The sequence below is a fragment of the Mesocricetus auratus genome, unplaced genomic scaffold (assembly GCF_017639785.1).
Source record: "Mesocricetus auratus isolate SY011 unplaced genomic scaffold, BCM_Maur_2.0 Super-Scaffold_4256, whole genome shotgun sequence".
In the NCBI taxonomy this organism is placed as follows: Eukaryota; Metazoa; Chordata; class Mammalia; order Rodentia; family Cricetidae; genus Mesocricetus; species Mesocricetus auratus.
The window spans coordinates 12,696,883-12,722,696 of record NW_024429182.1 but is presented as its reverse complement, the minus strand read 5'-3'; the positions used below and the strand labels follow the sequence as shown (position 1 = coordinate 12,722,696).

The 25,814-nt window shown below is 40.4% G+C and overlaps 1 protein-coding gene across 1 annotated transcript in view; it reads left to right on the top strand.

The window, feature by feature from the left end:
- The window catches only part of Sorcs3 (sortilin related VPS10 domain containing receptor 3), a 609,591-nt gene that overhangs the window by 486,770 nt on the left and 97,007 nt on the right, over nt 1-25,814 (top strand). Inside the window, exons 8-9 of the mRNA XM_005063478.4 lie at nt 5,128-5,217; nt 16,524-16,703. Of these exons, the coding sequence (XP_005063535.1) occupies nt 5,128-5,217; nt 16,524-16,703 (270 nt within the window). The remainder of the gene's footprint in view (nt 1-5,127; nt 5,218-16,523; nt 16,704-25,814) is intronic.

Here is a 25,814-nt window from a genome sequence, read left to right as displayed (position 1 = left end):
CAGGGAATGCAGAGAAGCATCCACACATGCCAATTGCAGAGCTTTGCAAGTATAATTTAAAAAGATGCAAGAAACAGTGTTCTGTTCTGTTACTATAGTGAGATGAGTAAGACAGAGGGAAGCTTCTTCCAGGCACTTAGAGGTGAAGGGGTATGTTTTCTGAGGTTCAGTTTTGTTGTCTTGGACTAGTCGTTCAGCATCTTACACATTTTGCAGTGCTACCATGAGGAATAACCAGATGATTCATAAAAGAGCTAAGGGATTTCTGAGCATGGTTGGTTGCTGAACAAACTTTAGCTGCATAATCATTACTATTGTCATATATCCATTGTCTTACTGGCTATGGTTATGTCAATGTAAGTCATTTATGCTATTATAATAAGATACCAAATTTGGATAATTTACAAACAACAGATATTTCCCGCGCCTCACCCTCTGGTCTGGGGGACTGTAGAGTTCAAGTCTGAGGCACTGACCGGCTGGTTCTTTGCAGGAGAGAGCCCAGTCTCTTGCTTTCAAAATGGTGCCCTCAGCAGTGTCCTTACCAGGCAGAAGGGAACAGTAAAGGAAGGAGATAAGAAGTTGCTTCATCCTTCCATGGGGGAAGAGTCCTTGTTGCCTAGTCATGTCCTGAATGGCTCTACCTCTTAATTCTGTTGCATTTGCACATCAGATTTCAGTATGAAATCCTGGAGAGAATTTAAACATTTAGTCAGTACTAGTCCATTCCTATATTCTCTGCCCAATTCTTGCTACTTTGTTGCATCCAAAATGTCCTCATTTCATCTCAGTGATCTCAAATTCTTAAGTTGTGCCAAATCAATCCCAAAGTTCAAAGCCCAAGTCTCATCTAAATATCATCTAAATCAGACAGCAGTGAGACAAGTTGTGATTCATCCTCAGGGAAATTGCTCTACAACTCTGGGTTCTTGTATGTTTTTAATGCAGTGGTTGGTTACATGTAGTTTAGGTGTTTCCATGCAAAACCTTAAAATCCAATTATAAGACAGGTTATCAGTTTCCAAGTGAGCCCAAAACCCAACAAATCCAACTACTTTAATTCTGATGATTGAGATTGATCTTTGTCCTGTTTTCTAGGCAGGTTGAAGTAGGGGTTGTGTCCCTACAGCTTTTCTGGGTATAACTGCAACATTCATGAATTGAATTGGAGTACCTATAGCCTTCCTAGGGGGTACACCCTTTGAAAATAATCTCAACTCCATGGTTTGGCTGGGCCTTTGTTAAGTAGAAAAGGCCACACTTTTGCCATCTCCTGTCATAGTGGGGAGGCAAAAGAAGCCCTATGACTGCAACATCCCCTTCCTGGTCACTAGTAGTTGTCATGGCATCCTTTGAAACTTAGTAGAAGCAGTCATACCTCTGTATCCTTTGAACTCTGTGTGCTTGCAGAGTTGGTAACCCAGGAACTCCCTCAAGGTTTATCCCTTAAGCTTTCCAGAGATGTCACCTGAGCCACACATGATGCCCAACAGGGATAGCTAGAAAGGTTTGCAGTGGAATCTGGAAAACAGAGGCTCAGGTGATTCTGGGTAATGAGACCCAGGGCCTTTGAGCCTTTCTGTCCTCCAAGCCCTGATTTTCTGGGCCTAAAATGGAGCTAGTAGCTTTGGAAGTCTCCCAAATGCCCTAGAGACCACTCTTCTATTGTCTTAATGATTGCCACCTGGCTTCCTTATGTTCATACTAATCTCTGTATAAAATGTCTCCTTTATCACACCTTGGCTTTCTCCTACAAATCCACCTTTACCTGTTTACATGGCCAAGATCAGAATTTTCCAGATCTGTTCAGTACCACTTCCCTTTGGAATATAAACTTTATCCAGAATTAATGCTCTCATCTCCCAATTTACTATAATTTGTCTTGAAGATGTGACAAACTTAACTTTGCTTAGATATTTCTCCCACCAAACATCTAACTTCATACATTGAAATTCTGCTGCCCACAAATGTTAGAACATAGACCCAGTTCAGATAAGTTCTTTGAAGGGGGCCTATCATTCAGTATCTAATGCACTACTACAAGTGTTCATCTGCGATTTCATTGGCATCACAGTCTCTGTCCACATTTTCAACAGGTTTACAACCACTTAAGTTATCTCTAAAATTAAAGATTGCTCTGAAACTCTCTTCTGACCCTTCACCTTAAAGCTCTGTTCACTGCAATATTAGCTTTTTCTAGCATTCATTTCTGTGCTACCTCAGCCTCTACCCATCACTCTACTTCTGAAGCCTTTTCCACATATTTTAGTGTACATCTTTGCATCTACTCATTTCCTATACCAATATATTTATCAGACTATTTCTGCTGTTATGATAAAATATCTTAAACTGAATGACATATAAGCATCCAAAGTATAATTCTTATTGTTCCCAAGATGTTGGCAAGTCCAAGATCAAGGCAGAGGTAGGTTTGTTGGATATAAGGGCCCTTTGTCTGCCTGTGATTTTGTGTCTTGTTTACTGTGCTCTCATATGGCAGAAGGGACACATGGGTGAGAGAGGCTAAAGGTAGTTGCCTGTAGCCATTTTATAAGGCTCGGTTGTTCACCTCATTATGCCAAGTGTTCAAAGCTTCATCACCTTCTGAAAGTCTCTACCTCTTACTATTATTGCATTGCATTCGACTTCAACATACATTTTGGAAGAAATACAATCATTACACCTGTAGCACTTGTGCTGTCTAGGAAGGAAGGAGGAAACAACTGTGCTATAAGACATGAAGGGACACTTAAAGGAATATGTAAGCTGCAGTAGTAAATGATGGAAGCCCCACAGAAGAGGAAAAGGTAAGGTCCAGAAGCCGAAAGACAGGACCACAGTAAACTGGTGGCATCCCAGACCTTTCCAAGAATTCTCAAGGCCTGTATTTAGGTTTAGGCATTATAGAGTTTTAGCGAATTCAAAGAAGTACTCAGTGAGGTAAAGTGGTGGAAGACATTGGAATACCCGTGTAGAGTCTATGGTAGTCTAAGTTATTTGGGTTAATGGTCTTCATGTGTCCTCTAATTTGCTGGAGCATTCCATGGTCCATATGAACAAAAATCCATATTTATTATTTAAGTGTGAATGTTACAGGTTGTGTGTGAGCTTATGTGTGAGGCAATCCATGCCAAAGGGCAGATTTGGTGAGATTCTGTAGAGAACTATATTTTAAGCACAGCATATATTTGAGGTTCTTAAATGTCACCCCACATATGGGATCCTTTGCTTTAGGACAAAATAGAGGTGAAAACTGGATAACTGTGAATGAATTAAGTTCTATTAAACTATGAATTTTAGAGAAGTTTAATTATAGTAATTTCCTATCAATTAAAAATTATCACCACTATGAGTAATAGCAGTCAGGAAGTTCAGGTGATGAGCAGAGAGGTATATGCAGATTTCTGTTAAAGATCTAGTTCTCTGGTGTTCAAAGTGTGGTCCCCCAGATAGCAATAGCACCAAGAAAATTATTAGAGAAGACAATTAATTGACACCAACCAAACTCAATTGAATCAGACATGGGACCCAGCAGTCTGAGTTTTCATTAGCTGTCTTGGTAATTCTGAAGCAAACTAAAATTCAGAAGTATTGATCTAGTTTCTATGATTAGCAGGCATGTGTATATGTGTTGATTTTATAATTAAAATAGAATCAAATCAAACAAGCAAATGGGTAGGGTCATGCAAGGTCCAAGAATGTGTCTATGGGTCTAGGCCCAGGAGTTACATTTTAATCTGAAGGAATTTTCCACAAGCCATCAATCTTATTATGTCAATACCCACTTCTAAGCCAGTAAAAAACAATGTAAATTTATAAGAAGTATTTTAGCAAAATAAAAATAGAAGTTCTAGAGTTTAAAAGGAAATAAAATCTCATTAGAAAATGAAGTCCTAGGATAGCCCTAAACATGAAGGAATAAACAGGTCTCTTGTCTTCATTTACAGCCTGAACTCTTAATTGGGCTTTTCCCCAGGTTCTGCCTTATGATAAGTCTAGCATGTGCTCTACCTGACAGCTTGGAGAACCTGCTTTGGGGTCTTTCCAGTCTGTGAAGAAGAGGAAGAGAACCATGGGAAAGGTCATCTCTTCCAGTGAGGAGTGATGGGTGGCTTTCAGTGGAGATGTTACACCCCACTACTCCCAGCAGTTGCTGGGGATGGCTGCCAGCTTTGGGAAGGAGTGAGGGGACTGGCTGGTCTCCAGCATGGGCTTGGGCTTTGGTGAGAAGGAAGCATGTGCCAGCAGTAATTGCTTCTGCAGCAGTCTGGTTGCTATTGTCCTCCTACTATTTTCTCTGAACAGGCCATGTCATCTTCTTCTGTGAATATTAATTTCCCCAGAGTTAGGATAATTGGACCTAGAGCAGCCCTCCACAGAGCGGTGCCTTATTGGCAGGACATTTCCACAGACTTGGGCCTGGGGACCATTTCTTGGAGTGGTTCTGTGTCATTTAATGAAGGATCCATCCTTTGCCAAGGGAGGTGGCAGAGCTAATTCCTGCCCTCCTACCTCTGAGCTGGCAGAGATTTATGAATTCCATGTCTGGACTTTTCCTCTTACCTTTATGTCTTTAATCGGCTTGCATATGGGAAGGATCAGTAAGCACCTGTTCAATGCACGGATTTATGAAAATGAGTGGAGAAGTGTGACCAAGTCAGAAGTGAAATTAAATTTCACAGTAATGACACTTGGAGCAATGGTCATCATTTAAATTCCAAAAAATGTTTATGATTATGCTGCTATGGTTGTAATGTATTAATAGATTATTAAAAACTAACCAATGCTGGACAGATAGATCATGAGTGAAACTGATGCTGATAGTTTCTTTGTTTTTAGTTGAAAAATACAGGTTAGGTGTGTTTTATCTGCAAATCACAGTGACCAAGTATAGAATCAACCAATGTTCTTACTTAGAAATTTGGGAAAATAGGACTGGTTATGGTAATCGTACGTTGATTGTCTCAGCATCCTGATGTAGAAATACTCAAGGCATCAGAGTCTCAAAACTAGCATAAAACCTACTTGAAAAGGTAATTTTGAGCATACTGTGGTTGCTTCTGGATAGGACAGTATTTTCTCACTTGTGGCACCATCTGATCTCTTTTTGTTTCCTCCATGATCCAGGTAACAATAGGTGGAAGAGCCAGCTACTACGTGTCTTATCGAAGAGAAGCCTTTGCCCAGATAAAGCTGCCCAAGTACTCCTTGCCAAAGGTACTACATGCAGTGGATTGCAATCCTGGGGCTTACCTGACAATGCCAGGGATGGAGAGGCTGCCCCCATGGGATGCAGGAAGCCACCGACTGGCATTTAGTCTGGAGAGTTCCTGAAGGATTCTGGTCATTGTTGACGGTACAGAACCTGAGTGCTGTTTTCGTTTCTCAGCACAGTGCCAGACATGGGTTTGATTTCCTATAACTCAAGCATGTGGTATGGCCTTGGGCTCTTTGCCAAGAGTGGGAGAGAAAGGAACTCTGGCTTTGAAATCAGTCTCTTCAGAGGGTTCTCCTTTCCATAGTGGTGCTATTGAGAGCCAGAAGGTAAGTTTGTCAGGCAGGAGCACAGCTGCTTCGTGTTGGCGTGAAAGCACACAATAAGTCTGGTGCTGGTCTTGCTTCTCTTTACGTTTTAAGAGTAAATATGAACACTCTACCTATGTTTCCACTCTGTCACTGAGAAGACAGATAAAATGGCCTAGATTACTGGAACAGTAAGATCAAGCGGTGAGATTTCATCTCTTCCGTTGATTATAAAGCTTCTCCTGTGGATGCCATGTCTTGTGAACACCAGCTGCTAGGTGAAGATGGATCCTGTAAATCCATTGTTAACAAAACCAGAATGTGATGATATAATCTAATGGGACAGCAGGGAAGTTGTCTCGGGGTGCACACTTACCATTTCATGTAACAAAAAGACATCTGCCTGGCTAAGAAACATTGTGAAAATCTACCTGAGCACAGAGGTGCAAGGATTGTGGTGTAAGAAGATAAATCACTTTATATCCCCTGGCACTTTATTCTCAGTTATTCGTGTATGCGTGTGTTCATTCCATCTTGTTTTCATTTATTCTTTCTTTTTCTAAAATATTCAACCTTTCTTCCATTTAAGTGGGCAGTCTATGCTAAACATTGCACTGTTTAAAAGTTGTTTTATTGATGGAGAATTTAAATTATAAAACTCAATATCTCTCTCTTTTTTTATTATTTCCCCAAAGTATTAATTTTTCATGATTTAGTTGAAATAGAAATAAATACCCTCTTCATTTTCTCCCTCCTGCTCCTTCCAGATACCCCTTGAGCCCCTTTCAAACTCCCAACTCTCAAATTGACACTCTCTTTTTCTTTGGATGTATTTGTTTTATGAGTGTGTGTGTGTGTGTGTGTGTGTGTGTGTGTGTGTGTGTGCGCGTGCGCACGCGCAAAGTTTTATACATACAACCTGCTGTGCTCATTATTTTGTTTGTATGTATATGGTGTCTAATACTGATAACTCTGAAATGGAGACCCACTAAGTGGAGAGGCTGATTCATTGTCTCTCAACAGTTGAAAGAGGTACAGTATGCCTTCTATGATTTAATTCTGGGCAAAAAGTAAGTTGGTAACAAAAGATCAGGAGTTAGTAAAAAATAATTTGACTAGAGGCCTCTTTATGGTCCTTCAGCTCAAAGTTCAGAGTTTACCAATGTGCCACATTTTGAGGTACATGTAAGTTGAGTCGCATGTAAGAGGAAGAAAGGCTTGTCAAAGTCAGAAATGACTTGCTCATGCTCAGAAGCAGTACTAGGACAAAACTGGGCTGTTTGTTTCAGCAGTAGAGAAAAGTAGATATGACATTAATGGGTTAAAATTGTGTTGTAGCTTCACTAGATGTTTTCTACATGCATTGACTCAATTTTTGAACCCTGCACATTTTATAAATATTAAAAATTTCACAAACAATACAAATAAAATTAGTATAAATTTAATAAAATATTTTAAAACATTAAAAAAACGAACTAACTATGCATTAGTGAAAACAATACAATTATTTCCTGCCTCCTAGAGCTTGTAGTGTGGTAGACAAGCAGCATTAAGTAAGCGATATAAATGGTAGGAAGTAGTCCAGAAGTTTAAGGATCATTTTTTGGATTAAAGGTCCAGATAACTGAATGTGGATAGTGAGGGCAAATTCCTAGAGAAAGTTGTGTTTAAGATGATATAAGGAAAAAAACATAACATTCAGCCTGTGAATAAGGGTAGGGTGGGAGCACAAAGCTGATAGGTAATAGTCATATCCTATTATCTCAGAGTAACTGGTACCCTGACACCTGCAGATGTCAAAATCCTTAGATGACTAAGTCTCTTGTATCGCTAGCAGGGCATAGCGTTTTCATATAACCTGTGCACATCTTTCCTGGATACTTAAAATCACCTTTAAATCTCATGCTTTATTTTTCAGGGATCACTAGAAGGAATAGAAGGCTCTGTTTCTTTAGTAAAGGTACAGAAGTAACTGCACTTTGGTCTCTGGGTGCCAGGGTCAGGGCCAGGGAAGATCAGCTACACATACAGAGTTAAAACACTTGGTGAAGTTTGGGTGCAGTTTGGCAGAAGGGCTGTTGAAGGGAGCAGATCCCATATTAAATAGCCTTGGGGAACATGGAGACTGCTTTCTGGATTTAGTCTTGCCTCTCTATGTCTGTGTTTTGGGAAATTGTTCACTATGGTGGTTTCAGGATTTACCCATCAACTTGTCTAAAGCCAGCCAGGAAACCAGTATCAGAGCATGCGAAAGGGAAGCTATGAGCTTCCTGGAGGAGAATTCTGTGGTTTCCCCACCCAGGGCCCAAGCATGCAAGTCTTCCTACTTTAACAAAAAGTATGTGTTTCTGGAACCTTCCGAACCATCTCTCCATGGCAAGGATATGTTTACATCACCATGAGTGCAAATTTAAGAAATTTTAACCTTATTAGGAAAGCCAACAGTTTAGTCCCTTAGGCATGTGGCTGCAGGTGGGGTACAAGTGAAGCCCTGAATTGATTTCCCCCTATCCAGAGCACTCCATTAATGATGAGCCACCCTGTGGTGACTTATTGAGGGGGCGTATCAAAGCACTCCTGCAACCCCTTCATAGAAGTGCATCCAGATAGATGTCTCATTAGTACGAGACTGCTGTGAAAGTAGCTGGATGGTGATCGATCATTTTATCAGCTGGTGTTGGCCCAGATTTTCATAATCAGGGCTAAGGATCTAGGGGCAGAGAGGGCGACAGGAGATTAGTTCTTCCCATTGTTTGAAAAACTGAAGTGACTTTAAACACATGGTTGCTGCTCCGTGCAGTGCTGTTGCTGCTGTTTTGTGCGTTAGGGGAAAACAAAATGATAGAGAAGTCTCCAGTAATCACTGAACCTCGCACTTCTGTTCCAAGTCTACCTTTCCAGACCGTGCAGACCTTGACTTTAGAGTATTTTGAGTGACATTACTGATGAACACATAATTCCGTTGCTGGGACTCTCACCCCATAGACTTGACACTTACGCACCAGTTGGAAGGCATAGTGCAAGAGGCTAAGAACAGTGATAGCTAGGAAAAGATGGCCGAGTTTTTTAACAGAAACCTAAACATCTCTTTAGGCTCAGCCACTTACACAGGAGACTGGGTCTGCACATGGGTAAAATGAGATAATACCATTGACATGTTGTGAGGAATCGACAAATGACTCACTACTGTTTCAGTGTAGGTACTCAATAAATCTAAGGGACAGCTGATACCTATGGGGAAACAGTACCAATTCTCTTCCTGGCATGCTGATTAAAGTTATGGTAGAATTGTATCTCAGGCAGTATTGGCCTCTATATTGCCTAAAGCTGTCACTGTGCCTCTTAACCTGACATAGTCTTTTTGGTCCCTTAGGGTCTACATTTTTTTTCTTAAGTTGCAACTCTAAAAGTCCTTTCTACAAGAGGAAAGTTCTGTTTTTTTTCCTCAAAGGTATTTGGGTTCTAGTGATACCCCTGAGCTCTGCCTGAGACCCATGACTCTGGAAAACTGCCAAAGTTAAGAAATCTCCTCCACTTTAAGTGTTTTGGGAAAGACTTACCCCCAAAGAACCACTTTCCATGAGACTCAGATGTCTTCTCAAATGAGGGCAGATTTGCATTCTTGATTTCTTAAGTGATTAGCTGGACTGTTGTCCTACTAACCAACATGGACAAAATGCCTGGTAATTTGACTTGACCAAAACTGAGTGTGGCTTTTCTATTGTCCTCTGTCCTTGAATTTTGCTCACTCTCAAGTCAGTGCAGGCAACAGAGAGCATGGGTAAAGAGTGCAATAAGGGGCAGTGACCCAGCAATGCTTAGCGCATTTCCAAGCATCACTTGGTCTCAAAGAGAATGTCTCCTTCAGTGGTTTCATCATGTGTCTGCATGCCCTGCTACATACCCAGTCTCTTTTTTTCATTTTACATTTCTTTGTTTAAATTGATTTATTTTTTACATTCCAAACCCTGTTCCCACTCTCTCCTCTTCTCCTGATCCCCCCACTTCCTCCACAACCCCCACCTCCCATCTGCTCCTCAGAGAGGGTAAGGCCTCCCCTAGGAAGTCTACTAAATCTGTCCCATCATCTCGTTGAGGCAGGACCAAGGCACCTCTTCACCCATCAGATACCTGTGTCTAGGCGGAGCAAGATATCTCTCCACATACAATGGGCTCCACTAAGTCAGTTTGTTCGCTAGAGGTAGATCTTGGACCCCCTGCCAGTGGTCTCGTATATTATCACAGTTGCACCATTGTCACCCATATTAAGGGAGTCTAGTTCGGCCTTATGCAAGTTCCTCATTTGTTAGGCCTGAGTCAGTAATATCTCATTAGCTTGGGTCCACTGATTCTGTGGGTTTCCCCATCATGGTCTTGACTCCATTGTACATATTACTGCTCCTCCCTAACTTCCATTATACTCCAGGAGCTTGGTCTATTGGTTAGTTGTGGATTTTTGCATCTGCTTCCATCTGTTCCTGGAAGAGGGTTCTAGCTGGGGCTGTGGATTTCAGGCTGGGTGTTTTTTGCTTTATGTCTGGAAGCCACCTATGAGTGAGTACAAACTATATTTGTTTTTCTGGGTCTGGGTTACCTTATTCAGGTTGGTTTTTCTGTCCATTTGCCTGCAAATTTTAGGATGCCATTATTTCTTATTGCTGAGTGATACTCCATTGTGTAAATGTACCACATTTTTAAAAATCCATTCTTGGTTGAGGGGCATCTAGTCTGTTTCCAAGTTCTGGCTATTATGACTAATGTTGCTATGATCATAGTTGAGCAAGTGTCCTTGGGGTGTGAATGCACCTCCTTGGGTATATACCCAAAAGTGGTATTGAAAAGTCTTTAGGTAGGTTGATTCCTAATTTTCTGAGAAATTGTCATACTGATTTTCAAAGTGTCTATACAAGTTTACACTCCCACCAGCAATGGAGGAGTGTCCCCTTTCTCCACATCCTCTCCAGCATAAGCTGTCATTGGTGTTTTGGATCTTAGCCATTTTGATCAGTGTAAGATGGTATCTCAGAGTTGTTTTGGTTTGCATTTCCCTGATGACTAAGGATGCTGAGCATTTCCTTAAGTGTCTTTCTGCCATTTGAGATTGTTCTGTTGATAATTCTCTGTTTATATCTGTACCCCATTTTTTAATTGGATTATTTGATAGTTTGATGTCTAGTTTCTTGAGTTCTTTGTGTATTTTGGAGATCAGCCCTCTGTTAGATGTGGGGTTGGTGAAGATCTTTTCCCATTCTGTAAGGAGCTGTTTTGTCTTGTTGACCATGTTTTTTTCTTTACAGAAGCTTATCAGTTTCACAAGGTCCCATTTATTAATTGTAACTCTCAGGGTCTGTGCTATTGGTGTTCTGTTTAGGAAGTGGTCTCCTGTGCCTATGTGTTCAAATGTATTTCCCACTTTCTCTTCTATGAGGTTCAGTGTGGATGGATTTATATTGAAGTCTTTGATCCATTTTGACTTGAGTTTTGTTCATGATGCTAGATATGGATCTATTCGCATTCTTCTGCATGTCAACAGCCAAATAAATCAGCACCATTTGTTGAATATGCTTTCTTTTTTCAATTATATATTTTTAGCCTCTTTGTTAAAAGTTTTCCTTATAGAAGTCAGAATTTGTAGTAATTTGACAATAGAATGTAGTTAGTCCCATTATGAGTAATAAAAGAGGAAGGAGTGGTTATAAAAATAATGTAATTATAAAAATAGTAATAAGAATATTCACTTTTGTTCCCTTAATTTTCATAGGTCTGGTAGGTAACAGCCACAATTCTTAAGGATTTATCTGTAATCCTAATCTGTTTGCTCATTCCTATGCACTCTTTTTCCATCCACTGCTAGCTGCCATCTGTCCTCCCATCCAATTATTGAGTATGTCCTTGAAACCCCTGCATTTGTCCTTGCTAGTGACCACCTATGTGTCAAACCTACTTTTATATCTCTACACTTCATCTTCATCTGCCTCTATGGAGTATTTGGGATAATGTCCCTCCTCCCAGGCAACATTGATGTTCCTCTTCTTTCTGTATGCCCTTCCTCTATCTCATAGTAGTAACTATTTTTAAATTCTTTCTACAATCTGCATGTTCTCTGAGAGATTTCATCTACTTTTTTTCATATTGGTGACAACTGCATGGACAGCCTCAGCCCATATCTTACCACCACCAAACCCATTAGTAAACTGCCTATTCAAATTGCATCCTCTCCCATGTCTTGTTTGAAATGCCTAGATATGAGCTAATATCTGCTTTATATTTCTTTTATTCTCTTTTATTTCCTTGCATTGCATACTTTGTAAACGCTTGTCCTGTGTGCCCTCTGCAGCAGATTTTTGGAAAGTACTAGAGATAATGTAATAACCACAGGTTTTACTCCCTGAAAGCTTAGTGCCCAATGAGAGAGAGAGAGACATTAAACCAATTTAATCATGTGTTATTCCTTATCACTACCCACAAATGCAATACATGATATCTAAAAATAAGAGGCCAGTTCTGCAAGTGAGACACAGTAGGCATGTCCTTCCTTTCCCTCTGTAGATATTTCCTAATATATACAGAGGTGGCATTAAAAACATACTTCCTTAGTTCAGGTCATCACACCCTTTATACTTCCTTCCAAGTAAAGGATAGATGTCCTTCACTCAGAAGCTCTTTTGAATCAGCCCTTCTATTCTTACTTCCTACATGGGGAGATGTATTGCGCCCTGAACTTGTGTCCTTGAATGGTTTGAATGTTCACACTCTCTTACCTTTACTCTTTCCTTCCTTCCTATTCCCCCCTCCCTCCCTCCCTCCCTCCCTCCCTCCCTCCCTCCCTCCCTCCCTCCCTCCCTCCCTCCCTCCCTTATCATCATGTCCATTGCTTAAGGGTAACATTTTGGTTAGGGATGAAAAAATTCCAAGAAGGCTTGGCATGTCACTACCATCGGGGCATCTGCTTAGGGACATCTTCTTTGGTGTTGGCTTTCTTTATCTTTTATTCTTCTTCCTACTTTCCCACCTTCAGTGTGATGCCTAGAGGGGTGGGAAATGCTTAATAATTTAAGTGTTTATGTAAAGTTTTAGGAGGCCCAGGATATTTAAAAAATCAGGAACAGTGAAGTAGTTTCATAAGTGTTTACATCCAAAGACCCAGGTTTAGATTTGTTTTGTTTCAAAAAGTAACTAGGATTTTTTTTCAAATAATTGTTGAAATGGCAGGGTGTACTTTTGCTCACCATGTTCCTAATAACATTCGTGCTTACTTCTGAGGCTTTTTAAGTTGTGGCAGCTTAACAAGGTTCCATTTCCATGTATTCTTACTATGTTTTCCTTCCCACATTTTCTCCCATTATCATCACCAAAAGTCTTCCCATGTGTTTTCAGAACCAGCAAAAATATTAATACATGCTTTGGGATCCAATTGAGGTAGTTACATTCAAAACACTTTGTGACTGTCCAGAACCCTGATGGACCAATTTAAACTAATATTGCTCTTTTTTGCTTAAAGATTTGATATTCTGGGGGCTGGAGAGATGGCTCAGAGGTTAAGAGCACTGACTGCTCTTCCAGAGGTCCTGAGTTCAATTCCCAGCAACCACATGGTGGCTCATAACCATCTACAATTCAATCTGGTGCATGCCCTCTTCTGGCATGTAACAAACTGTATCTGTAATAAATAAATAAATCTTAAAAAAAGATTTGATATTCTGATTATTATCTGTTGATTCAGAGAGAGAGAGAGAGAGAGAGAGAGAGAGAGAGAGAGAGAGAGAGAGAGGTTCATATGGAAGCATGAACTACAAGTGGTCCATGGCAATATTGTGAACTTACTAAGAGATTGTTACAATTTTTAAAAATAAAATGTGACTCAATTGTGATATTCTTTATTGAGAACTTTGTAGATGAAAATGTCTTGTTGCAATGTTAGAAAGTTGGACATGCTTGGTAGAACTTTTTGAAGTGATTTCCTAGGATTATCTGGAAGACTTGTTCAGGTTGTAAAATATGTTTCTCCACTAGTCATTCTTAGTCATGATTTCAGAGAGACCCATGGTCAGCCGGGCGGTGGTGGCACAGGCCTTTAATCCCAGCACTCAGGAGGCAGAGGCAGGCGGATCTCTGTGAGTTCGAGGCCGGGCTGGACCGATAGCCTCCAAAACAATACAGAGAAACCCTGTCTTGTAAAAACCAAAAAAAAAAAAAAAAAAAAAAGATCTCAAGGTCAGCCTGGGCACACTATTTTTTTTTTATCCTAGCTATTTAGAAGGCAGAAGTAGGAAGGTTCTTTAAGTTCAGGGACTCAAGTCTATCTTGAACATCTTAGTCACTACCTCTATCACTGTGATAAACATGCCTTGGTAGATTTATCTTACTAGGGAAAAAAAAAGGCTTGTTCTGGTTCATAATTCAAGATTATAGTCCCTTGTTATGGGTAAGTGACATAGATTGAAGGATCTGGTCACACTGAATGCAGAGTCAAGAAGCAGACAGCAGTGACTGTCTGTGCTCAGCTGACTTTCTGCTTCCTGTACAGTCCAGGACTCCAGCCCAGGGAATGGTGCCACCCACAGTGACTGAATCTTCTAGAATATTAATTATCATATACTAATCAACATAAAATGTGTACAGCTCTATTCCCCAGGTAATTTTAGTTCTGGAGTTAACTATCAAGATTAATCATCAGACTCTGTGACATAGTAAAGACCCTATGTCGTCAGTGGGGAAACAATGAAGAAATTGATGAAGACCTATAGGTCATTTTGCTTGCACTGTAGGTATAACCTTGGCAATATGCTGTTTAAAGAGTTAGTTTCTTGACAAAATCTTAGCAATATCATTTTTTTCAGCTGAATGACTGAAAAACGAAGTACTTCTCAGGAGGGCAATATAGAATCTCAGACATGAAGACGTTCCTGCTTCTGATGCCTGAGGCTGTGTACCCTTTCGCCAGCTGACACAGCCCCAGGAGAGCATTTACCTAATATGCACTCACAGCAAAGCTGGCACCCTTTAACCCTGACCACTCCATGGTGCTCTAAGTTTTTTTCTCCCCACTCACTTTACATTAGCTTAGTTTAAAATAACTTAGCTCATTCATTTTTATGACCAAAACATCTGGGAAAACCCAGGCATTTGTATTGCATTTTTAACAGGGTAAGTGAATTTAATTTGTATTTCCTGCAGCTGCTGTTTCCCCTCCTACTGGGTTCTTGGGCATTCATTCTATACCTACACAACACGATTTCATCACGTGAATTTTAAGAGTAAAACTTCTCTTTTAAATCTGTTCAGCAGGATACTGTAATTCTAAAAGATATATAAGCACGAATGAGCAAGTAGTCTGAGTCAAGGTGAACTAGAAAGTTCAAGGCTAGGGACTAAAGACAAATGACCTCTACGTAAAGGTACAGAATTTGATTTTGCTACCTCCCAGTTGTCCAGATCAAATGGCTTATTCCTTAATAAAATGGGGACGCTTTGGGGAGGGAAACACACGCGCGCACATACACACACACTACAGTGCTGACATTGAAGACACTGTTGCCTCTTTTCACTTGAAATGGTTTCTGGGAAATCTAGGTCTAATATGCAGAGGTTAGACCCTGCCTGATTATTAATTTGCCATTGACCTTGTTTACTGATGGTGATGTTCCCAATGCATTTCTCCACAGATGCAAGCGTGGTTCTTCCTCCATGATCTGTTACATGGTATATATACTGTATTTATGCATTTTAATGTCATAACTTTAGACAGATATTTAACCATGACAACATGCCCTCCTGATATATGCATATTCTTTCATGTGGTCTTGAATGTGTCATCATTACACAGTGCCTAGCCATGTATGTTATATTTTTTTAATTATTTTTAAACTGTGAACTATCAAATTAGATTTTAGGAATAATACAAACCAGGATTAGAAACTAAATTAATGCAAGGTCTATGAACGTAATGGTGGCATGTGAAGAGTAGACCAAAAGAACATAGATTTATTAGAACTGAGACCCTAAAAGCCTAGAGTTGTAGTTTTCCATGGAGGCCAAATACTGGTAACTAGCTTAAAATTAATGATCTAAAAACTATGCATTGAAATGAAGCTCACCATTCTGTTCAGTTGGACACTCAGATATTTAAAATGTACTTTTGTCATGTACTATCTGTGAAATCTGGGACAATTTGATGAACTCCTATGTGCCTTAGTTTACTCCAGAAAATCCTAATAATCATACAGTCTCTATCATACGATTATTTGACTTTTAATTAAAAAAACTTGGATGACATAATAGTTTCTAAATACTAGGTACTTTTATTTTTCACTTCTTAGGGAGAAAACTGAAACTTTTGGAGACTGATACACTCATCAGTCATTAATCTCATAGTGAAGTGCTTACAGTAAGATCCAGGGTACCAAATTCCAGGTTGCATATGATTACTGTTCAAGCATAACTTCATGTCATTTGCAGCAGACCCTCCCTCAGCTTCACTTAAGTAACACCCAGAACTCCTGGACACACAGTAGTTTCCAGTGGTTATGTGAGGTTGGAGGTCTAGAGCCAGACTCACTCGCTTCTGTGCCACACATTTGATACTGAAGATTCTAAAGTAAAACACTGCACTGAAAGATTTAAAACCTAAGTGAAGATCAAAATCTAGCATAGGGCCTGCTGCTCTACCTGTGTGAGTGTCCGGGAAGGCTGGGTGCCTCTGTTAGCACTAGCACTAACTTTCCGATATAAAAATAAAAAATGAGCATGGATGAATCCCTTGAAAGCATGGGAAATGATGCCCACTAAAGCCCCTTACAGCCATCTTTCTGTCACTTAGCAAGGAACAGAAATCATGATGTTCACAATTTATAGCCTTAGTCCAACACAGAACCGCTTAACATTGCCTATAACTCAAGATTTTTCTCAACCATTTTACTCGTCCTGGTAATTACTCAAGGTCGCAGTGGGAAGAGAGGTATGGAGATCTACCTTCTCAAAGGCCTTCTCTCTCTTTATAGGACATGCACATCATCAGCACCGATGAGAACCAAGTGTTTGCAGCCGTCCAAGAATGGAACCAGAATGACACGTACAACCTCTACATCTCAGACACACGTGGGATCTACTTTACTCTGGCTATGGAGAACATTAAGAGCAGTCGAGGTCTAATGGGAAACATCATTATTGAATTATATGAGGTATGTAGCCAAAATTATTCCCCTCTGGATTGACCTTTCTTTTCATCTGTTTTAAGTTTATAAGCACAAGCATTGTAATCCTGTGTTTGACCCCCTCATTCATTGGCAACTGTATTTTGAGGCAAGGGATATAACCTCTCTGTACCTCAGGTCCAGAGAAATAAAGGTAAAGTTCTTGTCTGGTGGCATTACTGTGAGCTGTGTGCTGTGGTGTGTGTAAGGGACCAACGATCTTGGTAAAGTCGGTGCTCTCATATGGATGAGCATGATGACATGCCAGAACTGAAGGCACACAGCATACGTGATGCCGCCTTCAAAACTATGTGCTTGTCATATACCTCTCTAGCAAAAGCAGCATGATGTACATGCAGAAATAGTTTTTAAGTGACGCTTGTTAACACAGCTAAGAGGAAAAGAAGAAAAAATAACTGGCAAGATAGTAAATGCCATGTGTATATGATGAAGAATTTGTCTTGATATATATGAATGCCTCACATATATGCGTGTATGTGTAATATATATATATGTATATATATATATATATTATAAAACATATGTGTGCCAGTTTAAGGACACTTTCCCTAGGAGTACACACATAAATTAGAGAAAAAAATAGTTACTGATTCCTAGAGATGTGATGTTTCCTTATGTCTTTAAAGTCAGTGTGTGACCTTCAACAGCACTAGAGAGAGAAATGGTCAAGTGACCTTAGTTGTCGTAGGGTTCTGATGGGCCTAGTCTTGCAAAGAGTGTGTCTTGTGTGCCCCAAATAATCAGTGACTGGTGGTTAAACCCTCACAGGTTGTGATTAGTGAGCTCAGGCAGCTCTGGCTGGGACCTCAGATGACCTAGGTGAGCTTTGCTTTGGTGGATTTCCCCGTCTACACAGTACAGGTGGCTCTTTGGAATAGAAGTGGAACAGAAACACCAGTACATGGCCCCATGGCTTCGCCTGATCAGTTTCGGTCCAGGTTCTAGCTTCTGTCATTGGTATCTGAATCGTCTGTTTATTCACCACCTACTCGATACCAGGCTTCTACCCCCACATCCCATTCCCAAATTCATGTCTTATTTTTTACTTTCTTCATATTTCCCTGAGTCACATAAGTGCAGCCCATATCTGCACAACTGTGGGGCCATCCCCAGGAGCATACACAACTTATCATATATCGCATCCTTAAATTAGCTGTCTCCCTCCCCTAGCAGCTGTCATCTGTCAGCAGCACGGGCCAGGCGTGAGAGCATCAGTGTACCTCCCTCATCCACTCTGGGATCTCTACTGCTTTTATATGCACAAGTCTAAAAAGATTCTCTTTAATAACAAAGTCTAATTTAAGGGAATGTCCAGGTGGAAGGCTGGTAGCAAAGTATAGGTAACTTTGATAAACTAATCCCTTACCTTTAGCCTGATCAGTAAACAGAAATATACCTTTGTTATTAGCAGTAAGTTATGTCTTTGGGTATCGTTTGAATGAGTATCTCTAAGATTCAGGCCATTACAGTTTCCTGTTTGTACAGGGAAAACTCTAAGGATAATTATTCATGTCCCTGTATTCTGACTCAAATAGAAAAGTGTAGACATTGCTGAAGATGACTTCATAGCCAAGATGACCTCAAGTCCCATTATGTTCATTTGTAATCTCAACACTCAGATAGTTGACAAAAGAGGATCATGAGTTCAAGTCCAGGTTAGGCTACATAAAGAAAACCTAAGTAGATCAGCAATAGAATGGATGGATGGATAGACAGATAGATAGATAGGTAGGTAGGTAGATAGATAGACAGCAAAAAGGAAGAAATCACTGTGTTTCTGTTGTTGCTCTTGACATGATGTTTGAGTTTGCCACTGTGCTGTTCATTCTCTTAGACAGGGAGCCTAGATCTTCTTGGTGATTTAGAACCTGAGATGTTGTTGGGCATGAATCAGTATGAAGAATGAGCCCAGGTGAATGTAACTACAGAAGTTGGTCTTGTATTTTCAGTGTCCCTGGGGGGAAATGCCTGGTGCTACTGCTTTTATAGAGAAGAAAGTCAGAACAGGCAAGGTAACATATTTCTAGCTACCTCTATGATCCTGTTCTCCACTCAATTTTACCAGAGTTTATTGTGCCTATATTCTTTTGTTCAAACTCATGACCTAACCCTCTTGGAGCTTGTATTCTAGTCTGGTGGGTTTTGAGTAGCTCAGTAAGCAAATTATCTACTTTACCTGCCCAAGGACAGACCCAAACTGAAGCAGCGAGCAATGAAACAAATGGAGGTCAAACGTAGCCTTTCATCTGTTTAATTTTGAGATTATGTTATATAAGGGAATTTACCCCACAATTGCATTCATCCACTTAGTCCTAGGCATAAATAGTCAACCAAACATTCTTCTCTGGAAGTGTGATTCCAAACAGCAATGTGGTACAGCAAACATATCTAAATCTGTCAGGCAGATCCCCAAACAAAGGAGATCATGATGAGCTGTATATGCCCAGTACTTTTTCTCAGAGTGACCTGTTTTTTATCAGTCCCAGTAATACCCTCTGGAGGAAGCAGTTGAGAAATGTGATCCATCCCAAATGTTGAGAATGGCATGAACCAAGGGCTAGACAGACAGACAGGGTACATTTTTGATGAAGTGAAGTGTGTAGCCATCCTAATTGTACAGAATAATGCTTGTCAGGGACATGGGTGAGAACTAGATAATTGATTAGATTTCAGATTCTAGAAGGCCTTTAATAATAAGTGAATAAATTGGAGCCTGACATTATCTAGACCATGACCATATTGAAGATTTTTAATGGATGATGCTGTTTTGCATCCAGAGACACATCGTGTGGTTTGGAGATAAAGCACAGTTTAATTGGTCTCTAGGGGTCATTAGGATTTAACCTTCTTCACTGGAGATTCTTATACATATATAGAGAGTGAGAAAAGGGGACCATATGGCCAGTTAGCAAAGAGTGTATATTTCTTTTGGACTTCAAGTGCTCTTGAGTAATGCAGCTAGGAAAAGCAATAAATTTTCATGGATAATTCAACTAAATACATATACTTTAACCAAATGTATTTTGTCTGGTGATATTGAGACCTGATGTGTAATGACAATCTATTGGACAAGTATAGGTGATCCTACCAAGATAAAGACTATAGTCCACTTTGTATTGGAGACACCATTCTGCTATGTTGGGGGATCATACAGGAGAAAGTTAAATTATAACTTTAGGAATTTGTAGCGACTTAGGTGACTTGGCTTCAGTGATGGACTGCTGGAGATCTAGGAAAATCTTAGGATTGGGAGCTGAAGTCAGGTAAACAGAGATTTGTTTTCATAGAAGGTTGAATGACTTTGTGGAGTAGAGGGGATTAAAAACATAAAGACATTGGTACTGACTTGACACACATTCCGTACGGAAGTGGGCATTTACTCTGGGTTTGTGTTTTCTACTTTTCTCTCATATTTACATCATCAGCAAACATTTTCACACAGGATGATCCAGCTTAATTTGTGACTTTATAATGTTATACGTTATCAAACCTATTTCCTTTCTTCCTGATTGAGTCCGGGATGAATAGAGGAGAGCAAGAAAAGAGATACCTTAATAGAGGGAGCCATTATAGGTTTAAAGAGAAATCTGGCACTGGGTAAATGTCCAGAAATCCACAAGAATGACCTCAACTAAGAATCTAAACAATTGTGTAGAGGGTATCTTAAATGTCCTTTCCCTATAATGAGAATGATCACTACCTTGAATGCCATCCCAGAGCCTGCATCCAGTAGCTGATGGAAGCAGAAGCAGAGATCCACAGCTAAGCACTGAGCTGAACTCCTGGAATCCAGTTGTAGAGAGGGAGGAGTGATGAATAAAGAGGTTATGACCATGCTAGGGAAACCCACAGAAACAGCTGACCTGAGCAAGTGGGAGCTCACATACCCCAGTCTGACAGCTAGGAGGATGTCAGCTAGGAGGACTGGGCAGCCTATGGCGCCTCTGACAATGGAACTAGTATTTATCCCTAGTGCATGAATGGACTAGTGCACATTCCCCATGGAGGGATACACTCTTATCCTAGGTACCGGGGGTGGGGTGGGGAGTGGGGGTGTTGGTATTGGGCAGGGTGGGTGGCTCGGTCCTGTCCCAAATGACATGATGGAAGATCTCACCCTCCCTGGAGAGTGGATGGAGGATGGGATGGGGGGTTGGTGGGGGACCTGAGGGGACTGAGGGAGAGGGAACTGGTTTTGATATGTAAAATAATATTGCTTCTAAATTAAATAAAATTTATAAAATCCATTTCCTTTCTCTGCAGGAGAAATACATTTAGGGAACTAACAGATACTGGGTGACTTGGGGTTCATATGGACCACCTAAAGCTGCTGGTGCAGTATTGCATCTTCCTTAGGAACCCCTCCTGTTATGTGACAGTAGAGAGAGGACAATGAAAGAAATAACCATAGGAATTTCCCTTGCAAGCCTTGGCACCAAGGTTACCAAGGTAGTAGGTAGTAGAACAACTCCACTGGATTCCCTCTAACCACAAAAGGCTGACACCATTTTGAAGACTAATCTGGTGCAGGGATCTCCAACTATAGAAGTTGTCTTCCTAATTTATTTTCTAATTCCAACTTCCAAGTACAATATTTCCATTGCTGTGATTATATACAAGAGAAAATAGTATTTGATGATAAAATAATCATTGTTTTTATTCTGCAAGGTACCAATAGCCCATTCCTTTTCCTAGGCTGCTGTCGACAGTGAACCAGTTGAATATAGTACTTTGCAAGTGATTTTACTTGTATTTGGATGATTTTTTCATACAGTGTAGCATTGTATGTTTTTTTCATAGTCCCAACAATAAACTATATTTCCATTTAGTTATTCTCCACTAATAAATAATAAAAAAGTCTCACAGATATCCATGCCAGCACCCATAGTTGAACTAAGAGTTCTTGGTCTGATGAACATTTTTTGATGCTTCCCCAGATATTAAGTATTCAACTTATAACTCCTTACAGTAACATAGGATTAACATCCATGCCTTAGACCAGCACTGTAAACTACAGTAAATACATAACTTTGTAACCTGGCATGATGGTGATACCTTCAATGCCGACTCTTGGGAGACAGGCTTATTTCTGTGAATCCAAGTCATCCTCATGGAGACTTCCAGGCCAGCCAGGTCTACATAGTGAGACCTGGTCTCCAAAAACAATACCCACAAGCTACAAATAGACTTCTAAATTATTACAACATAAATTTTAAAGTAAAAACTGAACAGATCAAGTTAATTGTAGAAACATTCAATTTCACTAAAAAATGTATCCAAAATATTTGTTTCATACATACTCAAGACACCAGGTTGTATTTCACACTTCCATCCCACCTCAAATCATATACTATATGTTTTTTACCAGAAGTAGTTGATATGTAATTATATTTTGTAAATTTTATTATAAAAGAGAATCACATGTATGAATAAACTGGGCCAGTAGCCAAATTGATTATCAACTCAAATTAACATTGATGAAAACTAAATAAAATGGAAACAGTCTCTTACTCTCACTAGCTAAGTACCATGTGTGGCCAATGGCTCCCTTGGTGGGTCTTGCAGACCTAAATCACAGGTACACTTTTGTTTGTTTCCCTTTATGATAGATATTGTTCCCCAAGGTGACCACAAAATTACAGGGTCTCATAGAACTGAATGGCTTAGCTCACATCAGAACTAGGACACCTTGATATTACATTTGAAAGAATCCATGTATGTCTGGCTAGCATGTCAAGCATTTCCCTCTAACATTCCTGCTTTTTACAGTTTTGAGAAAAGAGGCATGATTTCTATGCAATAAAACATGCTCTTTGGTATATGGTTCTATGGGTTTTCATAGGTGCGTCCAGTTGTCTAACTAACTTCACAATCAAGATGCGGTAGGAATGGCTTACGCAGAGCCTTCTCTCCAATGCCCTCGAAACATACTCAGTGCTTGTACCAGCCTTTATCACTGAGAAACATCTACTTGACTTCTCCTAGGCTCCTTTGCCTTTTGTAGAGTTAACACTTGATAGAATAATATAATGTGTAAACTTTGGAGTCTGTTTTCCCTTGGCGTAGAAGATGCATCTGGTAGTCATCTGGTGCATAGTATGCACTATGAAGTGTATCACCAGATGTTCGTTTTTTATTGCCGAGTAGTAGTCCAGAATGGACAGTGCTATAGTTATTATTCATCAGTTGAAGTACATTCCAGTTTTGTGTGATTGTACTTAACATCTATATATATCCACATGAATATTACCTTTTACTTTTCATGAATAAACACTTAAAGGAAGAATTGCCAAATTAAATCTAAATCTATGTTGATGAAAAACCATCCACGTGTTTGTAAAGTAGGAGTTCATTTTGAGAATGTGAGTGTTGTCCTTGTTGCACACATTCTTCAATACCTGGTGTGTCTATGTGTGTGCATGTCTATATATGTGCATGTCTGTGTGTGTGTGTGTGTGCGTGTGTGTTCACACATATTTAAGCATTCTTATTGTTCCCTGGATGCTTTATCATTGGAGGTTTATTTCTCAATTCTCTAGTAACTGCTGAACTCTCTATGCATGGACAGATAAACTGTGAGACTCTGAGTGAGCCCAGTGTCCCACCTTTCTGCTTATTAATTGATATTTCTTTGCCTTACCTATCTCTAGTGCCTCCCTCCGTTCTATCTGCTGTTATAGCCTTTAGTGATCATTTCTGGTCCAGATGGACAGCTGCTTGTAAACTCCACAGGGACTGTTTTCCTTCACTGACCTTGGTCAGACCCTTATTGTAGTTCAGATGGTAGGGATGGCCCACGGCAGATCATGGTAATTGCTTTTTCTCAGCAGATTCCCAGTTTCCTTGTCGTGAAGTCCTAGGGACATAACCAACATATGACCACACCACCTGGACACCATGATCTATCTGCCAAGGGACTGGCAATCACTGTCCCTCTGCACCTCAATCTGATTCCCAGAGGAAATGTGAGCTTTGCCAATCTGACACTATTGCATTAAATTTTCCTGGGGCTAAGAAACCAAATGTTTGTTCACTCCAGATAGGGAATCAAAAGTAAGAGCCCACCAAAGTCCAACTTGGAGAATTTATAGCCCTGGTGAAAGGTGACTTTCAGGAACATGAGTGATCTTCTGGAACCGTTGCATTACCACAGAACTGCATTCTATCATGGCCTCGTGTAAACACCATCATGGAGTCAACCTTCACTTAACCTTCTACTTCCTATGCACTATGGCATCTTCCAGTATCACTTATACATATGGGAGGGCAGGAAGGAATAATGACTACTATCCCAGATGAGAGTCTTCTGACCCTTTTCTCCTCTTGCTTCCAGGGTTGTCAGTAGTCTGTTAACATTACAATACACCTTGCTATTTTTGTGTTGCTCTCAATTAGTTGCCATGGCTACCTAGCCAAGGTAATCTTTACTCTAAGATGGTGAGCCTGTTATGCACAAAGAATAAAGCCGTACCACAATAGACACTTGTACCCTTTTGTGGGTACTGTCACATGCTTCTCACTAGACTTCTGAGAACATCAGCAGCAGACACAATAATGATTTCAACCTGCAGTGGGAGAAGGAATATGTAAAGTTAATGGAACCCTGAGTGCCTCCTCAGATGAAGAGCCAAAAAAACGTGTATCTCATTTCTAAATTCCATTCCACTCCATGCCGTGAGGCTAAGAAGCGCTGATGTTTCCCTCATGTAAGAAGAGTGGCCACACATGTGTCTCCAAACACATACACGTGAACATGACTATTGGGATGTAGAACGAATGTATTTCTGAGTTGAGCTGCAACCAAACATTGAAAGTTCTTGTACTGAAAGATGAGGTGGCTAAGTTGGAGTGATATCCATTTATGCATCAATTCAAGACATGAAGCCAAGAGTCACCCCAGAAATGATGTGTGCACATGATGAAGCGTCCCCGCACAAATGGTATGTGCTGTGCCATTGCATCCAGCTGCGGGGGAGACGAGTTCTGGCCAGCTTCAAGTGACTCCCACAGAAATATCTTCTTTTCCTACAGTGTTTGCCCTCCATTCTCTTGGTGTTGATCGAGGGAATGGCCTCTCTTAATGGTGGGCAGTGCTCTCATGGGATAAACGGAGTAAGCACCTTGTGTTTGTTTAAAATGTTCACCCTACATGTTTGCACATGCCTATCCTCATGGAAGGATGCCACAGGTCCTTCACAGCGATAGGTGGGCCTGGACCCAGAGCCACACCTGTTGATTTTTTTTCCGAGGAAATAGACAGCAGGACTCTGAGTATTATGTTGCAGGAGGGCAACTCATTCAGGAGAGCGTTCCCTCACAGACTAACAATGATGGCACCAGCTTTGTGGCCCAAGACGACACCAGAAAGAGCTTCCCTTTGGTAGGAGGATCTACGAGAAGTAAAGCAAAATCCCATTCTCTGGGGGAGATGCAAGGCAGCCCGATTGTATCAGTACCTTTTGCAGCCCTGAGGATAATGGCTCAAATCCTAGTACTAAATAACAATGTGGGCAACAAGAAAAGTGCCTACAGTTTGGGCTTCAAGGGATCCGGTGCCCTTTTTAGGCTTAGGCACACATTCCTACTCATGATCTACCACATATGTAAGTAAATACATGAAATGAACCTTAAAAACTACTCAGGCTACCAGGGAGTATGTGAGACCCAAGTCTTTCTAAAACAAGCTAACTGGAAGCTATTGAGACAGGAAGGGTACTGCTAGAGACCCATGCCACTTGGACACAAGGCCCCATCATCCTGACAGTGCTTCTCTGGCCCAACCTTCATTTAGCTCAAGGTGACAGTCTAGTCATCAGTCCCATCCAGCACTGACTTTGTCAAATTCATCTGTCGCTGTCCTTTCCTGATAATTCTTTCTTCTCCTCACATTCTCTGTCCCTTTGTTTGGGGCTTTTTGCTTGTCTTATTTGAGTTGGAATTCTCCAAGGCCAGTCAGGTTACTACAAAAACGAACTAAAAAAGCCTTTAGTTCACCAACCAAAGTATGTCATTTAGCAGAAGAGATAGAAAAAAAAGAAAAAGAAAAGAAAAGAAAAACCCTACCTCTGTGAAACTCCA